Source organism: Eschrichtius robustus, chromosome 1 (assembly GCF_028021215.1).
Source record: "Eschrichtius robustus isolate mEscRob2 chromosome 1, mEscRob2.pri, whole genome shotgun sequence".
Classification (NCBI taxonomy): domain Eukaryota; kingdom Metazoa; phylum Chordata; class Mammalia; order Artiodactyla; family Eschrichtiidae; genus Eschrichtius; species Eschrichtius robustus.
Window position 1 is genome coordinate 125,091,908 of NC_090824.1, and position 12,862 is coordinate 125,104,769.

General features: G+C 37.8%; 1 protein-coding gene across 7 annotated transcripts in view; it reads right to left on the bottom strand.

Moving 5' to 3' along the window:
• The window catches only part of HERC1 (HECT and RLD domain containing E3 ubiquitin protein ligase family member 1), a 213,478-nt gene that overhangs the window by 84,721 nt on the left and 115,895 nt on the right, over window positions 1-12,862 (bottom strand). For 6 of the 7 annotated variants that reach the window (XM_068553272.1, XM_068553309.1, XM_068553304.1 and 3 more), the window contains exons 27-34: window positions 12,357-12,572; window positions 11,592-11,712; window positions 11,131-11,368; window positions 10,795-10,979; window positions 6,833-6,988; window positions 4,846-4,952; window positions 4,197-4,307; window positions 1,286-1,462 (exon numbers count right to left, since the gene is read on the bottom strand). In XM_068553272.1, the coding sequence (XP_068409373.1) occupies window positions 1,286-1,462; window positions 4,197-4,307; window positions 4,846-4,952; window positions 6,833-6,988; window positions 10,795-10,979; window positions 11,131-11,368; window positions 11,592-11,712; window positions 12,357-12,572 (1,311 nt within the window). The remainder of the gene's footprint in view (window positions 1-1,285; window positions 1,463-4,196; window positions 4,308-4,845; window positions 4,953-6,832; window positions 6,989-10,794; window positions 10,980-11,130; window positions 11,369-11,591; window positions 11,713-12,356; window positions 12,573-12,862) is intronic. The other variant, XM_068553278.1, reaches the window with a different exon arrangement.

Genomic DNA, 12,862 nt, shown 5'->3' on the forward strand with positions numbered 1-12,862 from the left:
GTTAGTTTCTGTTGCACAACAAAGTGAATCAGTCACATGCATAGGGCACTTTAAATTCAAACTAACTTCTGAGTCTTATACCTGACAGGCTATAAGAAGCAGGGGGTGACCCCAGGTCCTGGAATTTCCACAGAACACCTCCAGATGTCATCCACACTCTTAAGGCAGATAAAATGATGTCACAGACAAACAAAACCATTTAACAAACTGTCCTTCAGAGGCAGCCCCTCTGAAACCAGGCACTCAATTAAATTACTTAGACTGCAGTGGGAACAGAAGGTGGGAGGCCCCCTGATGGGAGATCACACTGGGGTCCTGTTAACTTGTTATGCCTGACTACTGTATATCCTGATTAGGGATACCTTAACAATTATAAACTCATTTCCAGGGATACCACGTATGACCTCTGGAATTGTACTTTTTGTATATGCACCCTATTCTGAACCCTGGACTGGCCAGAGTTGTGCTGTGCTAAATTTAAGGACAAAGTCACTTGACTTTTTAAGATAGACCTTTAAAATTAATGAGATTTGTTTTAACTGGCTAAGTCTAAGACCCCTGAAGTCAGTACTGGAGGTCAGTCTCACCCTGCTTTCTGGGGTCCTACCAGCTAATAATATTAATTTTATTGTAAAAACACTGTGGCCAAGAGCCAGCCAAGGAGGTGGACTGTGCAAAAAAAGAAGTAACACAGCAGAGACTGCTATCCTTAGAAATGTCTGCTTGCAATGTTGGTCCTCGGCTGGCACCTGGGAACTTGTCTGGTAAATAGTTCCCTACACTGATAAAAAATCTCCCTGACTGATATTGGTGGCTTATTGTGCTTAGACTGTATGACAATATGGTTTATGCTAAAAACCCGCTTTCTTTCTGGGAATCTAAAAAAGGCCAGGCAGAGAGTATGTGACCAGCACTCAATAAAAATGTTGGGCACTCAGTCTCTAATACGCTCTCCCAGGAAGAAACATCACACATATGTTACTGCATTTTCACTGTTGGGTGTGCACTGTGTGACCCCTCATGGAAGGGATGATTATGAGTTTTCAACCTTACACTCAAAAAAATTTTTGAGGTAATTTTACAATTACAGGAGAGTTACAAAAATAATACAGGGTTTCTGTATATTCTTCACTGAGTTTCCATTTATGTTAAAATCTTACATAGTAATAGAACATTTACGTAAGATGATTTTTTTAATAGTCTTTCCATACGTTTTTTATAATAACCTAGGAGGAAAGTACTAAAAAATAAAATGCTTTTGAAAACTACTTGGAATTCTACGTACCTTCCACTGATAGCACCCAGAAGTTACTCCAGTTGATGCCAATCCATATCCTTTTCCTCCACTGCCATGAGTTAAAATCTGTCCGTTCTCCACTATGCAACACTGAGCTTTCTCTGGGTCAAAGGACACTTCTTGTATAGGAAGATTCTCATCTTCTTCCTCCAACTCTCCCTGCTTCTACCAGAAAGGAAACTGGGTCAGTATTTTGAACTAACTCAGGTTCAGTTCCTGAGATCTCCTTGGGTTGATTCCACAAATATTTATTATCTACTATGTACCAGTTACTGTGCAGACCATGGAACACAATCATACATACAGCATGATCCCTGCCCGTGAAGAGCTTACAGCTCAGTCAGGGGACAGAGAGACAAATAAATAACACCAGCATTGTAGTGAGAGAATAAAAGAAGTTACATGACAGGTATAGCAGAAACATGTAAGTGTTAAGTTTCTAACCAGGCTTGGGAAGGATAAGGTAAGCATTCAAAAGAGGATGACTTCTGAGCTGAATCCTGAATGATGAGAAGGCATTAAGCAGCCGATCAAAGTACAGAAAGAAATTTAAGACAGTATGTACAGCATGTGCCAAGTCATGGAGGTGAAACGGAGGTCACTGATTTAAAGAATTGCAAGCAGTATGGAATATCTGGAGGATGAGACTGAAAGAGAACAAGGAACTAGAAAGAGAAGAAGGAACAAAATCATGGAAGGCCTTCAATGCCATTCTAAGTTTATTCTTTACTCTAGACAATAGGGAGTGCCTACACAGAATGATTTATACAGAGGAACTACTATCAGATCTATGTTTTATAAACATTGTTTTACCAGACGTATACAGGATGAAAGCAGAGAGAACAATCAGGAGTTTACTGCAAGAGTTCAGGTAAGAAATACTGAGGACTTAAATTCATTCATTTGCTCAATGGGTATTTAATAAGCATCTACTATGTACCAGGCACTATACCAGGTCCTATATACTCAGCAGTATACTAGACAGATAAGGTCTCTGCTCTCATAGAACTTATACTTTAGAAGGTGCAGATAGAAAATAAACAAGGAAATAGCAGGTAATAAGTGCTATGATGAAATCAAAAAAGGTGATGTGATAAAGACTGTGTGGCAACTGACTCTAGATTGAGGATCAGGAAAGGACAATGAAGAAGTGATAATTAAGTTGAGACATGAATAATAAGTTGACTTCTGAGAAACATATCTGAGAGAAGTATTCTAGGCAGAGAGAATAGCTGGCACAAAGCCCAAAGGAAGGAACAAGCTTAGTGTGTTCAAGACACAGGAAGAAGGCAAGTTGTTCACAGTGTAGTGAGCAAAGAGGAGAGAACAAGGAGTTCTAGAATTTATCCCAAGAATGATTAAAAACCACTGGTGGGTTTTTTAAGCAGAGGACGAACATGCTCTGATTTACAATGTTAAAAGATCACACTGGATCCTGTGTAGAGAACGGACTATAGGGAGTTAACAATGGAAGCAGAAAGACCAGTTAGGAGAATATCGCATAATCCAGGCCAGAGATGGTAGTGGCTTGGAGTAGGGTGATGGCAGAGGAATGAGGAGGTGGAAAATTCAAGTTAAGTCTTAACAGAGAAGTCAACAGGACTTGGAGATTGTACGGACAGAGAAAATGTGGGTGTGTGTGATAGAAAGAGAGGAATCAAGGATGACTCCTTGGTTTTTTGGTTGAGTCACTTACTGGGAAAGCCTGGGGCAGGAACAAGATGTAACAGAACTAAGGATGCTACTAAGTAATGAGAGACCTATTACACTATTATTCAAGTCGTAAGGCAAGCAGAAGATGGGTACATGTCTGGAATTCAGGAAAAATGTCAAAAAAGGAATTAAAAATCAATGGCATACGGATCTGAAAAAGGTTTTGCTGGCTACAGGAAATGGAATGGAAGTGACAGTTGAAGAAAAAAAGGGGTCTTGGGACCAAGCCTTGGGATACTCCAGCAGTTAGATTAAACAGAAGAGGAAGTATAAGTAAAAGAGGATGAGAAGAAGAGGCCATCGTACTGGGACAGAAGGAAAACCAGAAAAAGTGTGGAATCATGAAAACTAGTAGAAAGATTAAGGTAGCTAGATGGATGGATTCAAGAACTATTTAGGAGGTAAAAATCAATGAGTTCTAGGGATCACATGGGTGGGGACATTAGGAGAATTCCCAGGAATTCAGGTTTGAAAAGCTAGTTGAGTGTTAGTGCCACCAATAAAAATGGGATAGGAAGAAAAGGAGAAAGGTTTGAAGGAGAGACACCTGGGCTATCATTCAAGTTTGGAAGGCAGTGCATGTAGTGAAAATGGTCGTGGGTATGACTGAGACTGCTGGAAAAGCTAAAGACAGAACTCTGAGGAACACTGGAATTTGGGATGGAGGCAAGGAGAAAGTCACACCAAAGAAGAGATGCCTCCAGAGGGAATCAAGGATTGGCAGAGGGGATCTAGGAGAAAGTAGTGTTTTGAAAACAACAGAAGCCTAGAGTTTCCAGAGGTCAAGTAAGCTATGGCTAAAAAGCCGTACACTGTATTACCAACAACACCTACCTCTGTCATTTAATTTCAGTGCTTTGATGGAAGATAAACAATTGGGCTGAAAAGATAATGAGAAGTAAGGAAGTGACTTAAAACATATACAAGATTACTCTTCCCAGAAGCTTAGCAATGAAGGATGAGAGAATATAGGGAAGGCTTCATGGATAAAAAAGAAATTTAGAAGGGTGGGAATAAGAGATGTTTATAAACTGAGGGGAAAGAACCAGTGGAGAAGGAGACACAGTACAAAGAAGAGACTGAATAACTGATAGAACAAAGTCTCTCAAAGGAGAAAGGATCCAGAGACAGGTGACAAGATATTCACATGTCTGTCTAAAAATACCTTTTTGGAAGAATCAAGTACCTGTAATTTTATTTCTTGTTCTTTTTCCTTTATCTGAATAGCATACTTGGCCTGAGCAATGGGTGTCTCCCACATACAATCCGACAGGAGGGAAAACAGACGTTCAACAACCTATTTATTGAAGGAAAAAGAATGATAAAATTTGTAAAGGATCATTTTAACTATTTTTAGAAAAGATAAATCATGTAACTATAACATTAAGTCACACGTGAGATTTAACTATACCAATGTCTGACAGCTACTTTGGGTGGATGCAAGTTAAATATCATTTTTTAGAAAGACCATTAACCCACTACAAAGTGGGTTCGACTGTCCTCATGTTGCCCCACTATATGGACCTCTGATGAGGCCATGCAGCCTCACATCTTTCTCTCTAGATGCCCAAACCTAGGAAGAAATTCCACAAATTTTCCTTTCTTTCTGACCTTGAAAGTATTCACTATACCACTACTCCTCACATCCCATAACTCACTTAATTTCTCTTTCTCCTTGCTTAGAGATGAAAAAATTTAAAAAGCAATCTCAGAAGTGGAAGTCGTGCTATTGAATAAATGACACATTTACAACTGAAGAGACCATGAGTTTAGATTTTCGGTGCATCATGTTGCACATGTAAAGAACATCTTCTAATAACTTTAAAAATAGAAACCTGGGCCATTTGATCATCTTCTACACCAGATTCACAAGCTGGTAGCACAGCCTCAAGGACATGAAGTGCAAGGAGCCTCGTTCTTAAGTTACCAACTAGAGGAATTCCTGGAGGGGGAAAAAGACATTTTCTTATTATAAATGTGACTTAAATTCAAAGTTTAAATAAACCTCTTGAAAAAAATCTCTGAGGCTGCTAAGTATTTAGGATGGAACAGACTTCACTTCAGCATATTATCACAAGAATTCTGGATTCATCCCATATCCATTAATGTATATGAATATCCATGTTTGTGTTTCAGTTTTTATGTATGTAAGGGAACAGCACTATAATAATTACCTGTGCCAAGTACTGTGCTATGCATTTCATACACATTAATAACTCTGTTGATCCTCACAAATCCTACATTATATCCCTATTTTACTGATGAGGAAACTGAGGTTCAGAGAAGTTAAGTAACTTGACCAAAGCCACACAGCTCAGCAGAGACAGAAGTAGAATTGTAAATGACAGGTCTGTTAATCTCTAAAGCTCAGACTTATCATCACCTTTAATTGCTTCTGACTGCATCTATGCCCTGACGGCCTCACAGGGTTAATGGGGAGTAAGCAGTTTGTACTTTTCTAAAGTAAGCAAAGATACAGACAGGATACTGATGCTCTTTTTTCTATCCATTACTACAACACAACCAGTAGAAATAAATGAATATCTGATTTTTCTTCATACTCTAAGAACTTAATCAATATTACAGAAGGCTTACCTTATTAAAGGAGAAAAAAAGCTATTGTAAGTTATACTAGTTAAGAAAAACTGTTGGGAAAATGAGTATAAACTTACTAGATATAAAGCTAAGATGTGTACTTACAGAAGAACCCTGGTTTGAACAACTGATCTGAAAATAGTAGTTACCTGTAAATGGCAGATCTTTTAAGAAAATAAGAGAAAGGTAAGGGCTCTTTTGAATAAACTGCTGTTTTATTTGCAGCACAGCTGATCAGTTTTGGAAATTCTTTAAATACTTTTAACAACAAATGAATTTCTTGCCAGAATTTGCTACCACAAAATGACTGGGATAATTCTGCTGTAAGAACATTAACATTTAGTATGACTCCATTTTACTGTATTTTTGCAGTTAATAACTGTAGCTGTTATGTTAATAATAAGTTGTCTGTATTCTTTTTTTGTTTATGCCAATCTTAAAACAAAGATACAGGATCTGAATTTTTTAAAAATTGAATACACATTAAAAAAAGTAAAAAGAAACACCAATAAACTATATTGAGAGTGTATACATATAAAACAGCATGTACCATAGAAGACTATATTATGTTTCAGCACATTTAAGAAAGACTAGGGATGATAAGAAAGTTCTGGAAATGGAGAGTAGTGATGGTTGAGCAACATTGTGAATGTACTTAATGTCACTGAATTGTACACTTAAGTGGTTAAAATGGTAAATTTTATTTTATGCATATTTATCACAATAAAAAAAAACAGATTAGGAAAGGACTGATAGTAATCTATGCAAGCAGACCAGACTTTTAGGCTAAGAACCAGGAATAAAGCTTATTATATAGAACTCTCATAGATAGCATACAATCAGAAGTTACAAATCAAGGCAACAGAAATCATATCATGATAAGAAAGAACAGACAAACTCCGATCTGCATTTTGATAATCCAAGAAGTAAACTCAAAATCTGTGTCAAATTATCATATTAAACAGGATGTTCTCTGCTTATTTTTATTATTGTAATCTGAACTAGAGCCAAGTTCTCTGCATTAAATCCATGATCTTCTCCAGTGCTACCTTCTATTATTAATTCCTCTCAATTTTTACTCCTGAGATTACTCTTCTTTCAATCAAATAAGTACTCATAAAACAAGAAAGAAAAGCCTTAAAATCAAGGTCAAGTATCCAATGTTGTTATCTGAATAAAACACACGTGATGTACAAAATACTGTAAAATAAGACAAAGGTCACATACCTGAAGAACATTTCTGAGACGCTATATTTAAAAGCACCTCTGTCCACTTTGGGGAAGCCATTTTTGACTGAATTGCTTTTGAAGATACAACTCTGCGAAGAAAAACTAGAAAATCCCCCAGATGCAGTTCGGCTGCGCGTTGTTTCCTAAGAGCAGCTAAAGAGTGAACAGACAAGTCTACATTACAACCAAAATCCAACAGGAAACAGTCTTATATCAAATAACTTACACTTAGAGTGCAGTAAGCACACACCTAATTCAAAACCTAGGTTGTCAGTTAGCTGCTGAATTTTTAAAACTTAAAAAACAGGAGAAAGGTCAGAATATAAAGTCAAACATAACATCTTTTACAACTGTGTACAGTAACAATGAGCTTGCTAGAATAAAGTATGTGTACTTGGTTTTGTGCATTTTTCTTTTTTTACTGCTATTCTAAAAAGTAACAGTTCTCTATCCAAGTCTAGAGTTCTACTAGATAGAATTCGAGGGAGATGGTCTGTAAACCCCCTAAAATTGTATGAAAAACTGTCTGGGGAATTCCATGGCACTCCAGTGGTTAGGACTCGGCACTTTCACTGCTGAGGGCCTGGGTTCAATCCCTTGTTGGGGAACTAAGATCCCACGAGCCACGCTGCATGACCAAAAATAAAGTAAAATAAAATAAATGCCTCAAACTGAAAAATATTCTTTAAAAAAAAACAAACAAAACTGTGTCTGTGTGTGCTTTTGCCTAGTAAGAAAGTTGACAACTTTGATCACATTTTCAAAAAGTCCATCATCTGTCCACCACCTCCCCTACCCTCTGCCCCAGTCAAATTAAGAATTACATCTCAGGACTTCCCTGGTGGTCCAGTGGTTAAGAATCTGCCTTCCAAAGCAGGGGACATGGGTTCGATCGCTGGTCGGGGAACTAAGATCCCACATGCTGCAGGGCAACTAAGCCCACGTGCAGCAAACTACAGGGTCCATGTGCTCTGGAGCCCGCACGCCACAACTAGAGAGAAGCCTGCGCACCGCAACAAAAGATCCTGCATGCTGCAACTAAGACCTGACGCAGCCAAAAATAGATGAATAAATATTAAAAAAAAAAAAAAAAGAATTAATCTCTAAAAAAGACTTTGTGTTTTCATATTCTACAAAGAAACAAATTTCTAGGCCTGGGTCTGGTTTGCCTGACCTTAAACTCTATGTAAAGGATCTTTCCACAAACTTGCTCTAAACAGTCATCCCAATTTTCCCACCAGTATCAACACTCTTATCACCTCTCTAATAGTTTCTCTCTAATAGCTTCCCTCCCCCCTGTACATTTTGAAGCCAAAGAACTTTCTGCTCTTCCTCTAACATGCCATGTTCTCATATCGTCCAACAACTTTCATACCTCCCTAGCCTGGCTAAGACCCACTCAAAGCCTGGGTGAAGAAGTTTGCCAGTGGGGTAGATTCCCAGAATGTCAATCCCTAAGGGGCATTAAAACATGGAAAATCATAACAATTTGGACAGGCACTCCTTTCAGGGAGATCCTGGCACATCAAATTAAGAAATACACAGACAAATCACTTGTGATAGAGGGGAGACCACCCCCTGCCAAATGGCATGTCTGAATAGCCATTAATCTATCTTCATAGACATCTCTTTAACTAGAGGGCTTTTGTTTTGCTGAGATGGGTGTGCAGGTCTATGATAGAACTAACCTGCTAGGGATAATTAGAGAAAAAGCTAAGAGCTCCTTCTCTACATTTCCTCTTCACAGTACTCTACCTCTTCTTTACTTCTTTAGTCTTTGCTAATATACAAACATTTATTATATTAGTTTGAAGAATATAAAATTATTAGTCTGCCCTAGGTACCTACATCTCACTCCAACCTTGTTCCTACACATTCCTTCAAAATCCAGTTCAAAGCTACCTCTTCCATGAAACTTTCTCTCTTGGTAGAGATCCCTGGGAAAATCTCTTTTAGGAGGCCTCCATCCTACCCCACTCTCACTCCCAGCAAGTATTTCTGTAACACGACACTAAATTAATTAAATTAATTAAAGCCTGGAGACCTTAAATATAAAGCTGGTTAATACAACTTGATGATACAGTTTGTGTTTCAGTAACAGTACTACGTTTGAAATGAAGAGTACACCTTACTTTCAGTTAAGTATTTTAGAGAGTATGTGGAGTTATTAATACCTGGTCCACCTGTCTCTGAATGCCTGGCCACCACTGACTAGAATCTGTCTCACTCCCAGCCATCCCCATAAATAGAATGGGTGCAACCTGAGGGGAATGGATGTGGACTCAGTCTGCTGTTACACCTGCTGAGATTCATCACAGTTTCTTGTTTTACTGGATATGGAAGGATCCAGTTTTCTTGGGGAGCTATAGGCTGAGAAGTAACTCTACTGTGTCTTCCCTGCCGTCCATATGTGCAGTACTCAACAGAGTGGTAAGAAACTACTACCTGAAACAACCCTGTATCCCCAAACTGGATCTCAGGAAAAAGGGAGGTGGCATTAAAAGCCTGTTTTTATTTTATCATACCTTCTGAGTCTGCCCATGCTCTTTGTATAAGCAACATACTTGCTATATAAAGAAAAAGTAACTTGCCAGAGGTTCAGCCTCTGAAACCAAAAGCTAGCCCTAAATTAGACTCATACATCCTCCTAGATTCTGACCTAAGAGATTTAGCTATTTCTTCTGAGCTTATTGTATTACACTGTAATTATCTGTTTAAACATCTACCTTCCTCATTTCCCTAGAAGGTCCTTGAGGGCAGAGATAATGTTTTGTCATTTTTGTATCCCCAGCATATTCCTTTATCCACCCACCTATCTATACAGTATTAATATTAAATACTACTTTATTTATTTAAATATTATTTATTATAATATTCCAATATTAACATTAACATTCCTTGAGCTCTTACTATGTGCTAGACACTGCTCTAAGTCCTTTACAAGTATTAAATTAATTCTCACAACAGTCTTGGAAGGTTGGGTCTATTACTCTTATTTTTATCTATCTATCTATCTATCTATCTATCTATCTATCTATCTATCTATCTATCTATCTATGTATCTATCTATCTATCTGATCCAGAAAGGATTTAATGGCTCCCAGAGCTTATTATGGTAATAAAACATCGAATAAATGACCCGTTTTAGACCTTTATTCCCTTAATATATAACAGACATGTATAGTAGTTCTCCTGTTCAGGGTTTACGTTCTACTGAAATACAATGTTCACTCTCCTGTTCAGGGTTTACGTTCTACTGAAATACAATGTTCGCTATAGTTTTTTTTTTTTTTTTTTTTTGGCTGCGCCATGCAGCTTGCAGGATCTTAGTTTCCCAACCAGGGCTTGAACCCGCACCCTCAGCAGCAAAAGCACAGAGTCCTACCCACTGGACCACGAGGGAATTCCCACAATGTTCACTACAGTTTTTAAAAGCTATAAGGAGATGACCATATTACAGCAAGCAAAAATTATTACAGCTAAGTATAATGAAGAATTTTTTAGTGACTAGAGAACAGAACAGCCTAGCAAGAAGTTCAGCTCCCCTAATTCTAATCCAATTCCCAAATATTAAAACCCTTGGTCCTGGGGGAACACTTAAAACAAGAATGCAACCCAAGAGATGGGCTGTCAGGATCAAATGCTACAAGAACAGAATCTGGGGAAATCAGTCACCTAGAACCTCTAAGTTCTAGAGCCACAACAGCCAAGGAGAGGCTGAACTTAGACACTGAGTGGTACAGTTGCTACATCAGGGTTAACCAACTCTAAGGAGAGGAAGTTCAGTCAGAGGCACCTCTAAACCATACATATTTGGAGAAAAAAGGGGTTTCTAAATGAACAAATAAAAATCCTCTCATGCCTCACAACAGAAAGAACTCTACATTCTAATGATATTCACACAATGTGGATTCAATAAATGCTTGTTAATAATGACAGAGAAAAAAGATTTAAGATACCTCTGAAGTCTCTCTTCTCAGTTTCTCCACTAGAGTCAATTTTCTTTTCTTCTTCATCCTCTTCTCCTTCTCCAAAAGAGGCCATAAGTAGTACACCGGCCTGGGACAACAAATTCTTCAACTGACTACAGAGTAGATCCAACAAAGATTGAACTACCTTGGGGCTCAGTTTATCAGCATAGGTCCTACATGAAATAACAGGAAAAAAATAAATGGTAATTACACAGAAGGGCAAATGTGCTTAAACAAATGAAGGAGATAACGGTGAAATGGAAATCACTAAAATGTGAAAGACCAGGCCCCACACAGTTCTACCAAGACATCTACAATGCTCACCCTGTAGTGATGGCTAGAATCTGGAGCAATCTTGTACTAGCCACTTTTAAAGCTGTGCTTAGCTGGGAAACACCCGTTTTTGGCAACAACTGAAGAGGTTGTCCTAGCATGGTGTCTGTGCCACATAACTGCGACAATACATTTAGCAGACCAGTGGAAATCGCCAAAGAAACATCTACTGGTTGATAGTGAACACTCAGGGCAAAAACTGTAACCAAAAGGAGACGCTGCTGGGCTTCTAAAAAGAAGAAAGAAAGAAAGGCAGTTGAGAATCCTCTTTGAAGTTAACAAAGCATTTACTAAAATAAATCATATTCCAAAATATAAATAGTAGTATGGAACACTATTACACTTTCAAGTATTTATTCTTTACCTATAAGCTGACCTAATGTTAAACACAGAACATTAGCTACCTAGCATAACCTCAGGCCAAAATGTTACTTGCATGTGCAGTTACTCACCAATGTGATGCTTGTTTGCTTGCAGGGCTCTCTCCAGAGTGGCAGACAATTGTTGATAAATCTTATGCACAGCCATCTGGATTTCAATCTGAATATTTCTCTTAGCTGCTCTGATCCCATCCTAAATTACACACAAAGATTTACCTTTTCTATTAACAACAACAACACTTTCTACCCAAATGAAAGTAAAAGCATTTTATTCCTAGCCTATGCTAGAGCCCTATGGTGGTTTTTAATTATTTAGTATATTTCAGTATATAAAAGTTTTATAATAAATTTATTTTTCAATGCTTGAAAATTCTTGATTCTATATAATCTGTCTCCTTTCCCACAAAGCATTTTTCCTCTCTAAACATGGAAGACATAAAGACAACACTTCAAAAAAACAGTTCAAGCAATCAGAGAAACTAGGTAAAATGATCAAGTCTAAAATGTAAATTCTTGAAACCCATCCTCCCAAACACCAATCCCTATCCCAACTGAGATCTACCTCTATGCAATTTGGCTAAGGGTTAATAAAACTGAGCCAGCAAAGAATCTAAAAGTACAATAGTACCATGGCTTACCTAATGGCTTATCTAACCCCAGCTATACTCAAGAAACTAAACCAATGAGGTATCTTTAAGTCACTTAGGTCTTTATATTTTTAAACCTCAATTCTAAACACCAAAAAGTTTAGCATTATTAAACTGGTGTTGTAAAAATACAGTTAAAGTCTGAATATACTGAAAGGTGTCATCCTCGCATGACAGTTCTGTCATCTACCTGATAGTGATGCAATCGACCACTCTCTCCTTTGGCTCCTGCGTGTCCATCAGTGCCTAAACCGAAACACCCTGCCAGAAACTGCAGCCTCACAGATGTGAGCAGAGTGGATGACTGGAAACCTGAGCTTGATCTGCTTCCTGTCAGAGAGATGTTACCTTTTTCTTCCATTCCAGACAATAGTACAAGGATCTGATGAAGTGCCTCTAAACGAAGCTTGAGAAAAAGTAAAATAAACATATTTTAGAATTCTTCACTGAACTGAGACACAAATAACTCTGTACGTCACAGACAATATATTTCTTAGCACACAGAAAATTCTGATATTTCTTAGGAATCTATTCTATTAAGATAAACATTTATTTTACTATTATGACTTTACAAATTAAAATATCTCTAAGATCTCTATTATACAAGAGGCTACACAGTACAATGGGAAAAGTAGTAAATTTGGATGTAGGAGATCTAGTTTCAGGGCCAGAGTATTCCAACGACTGTGTAGCCTT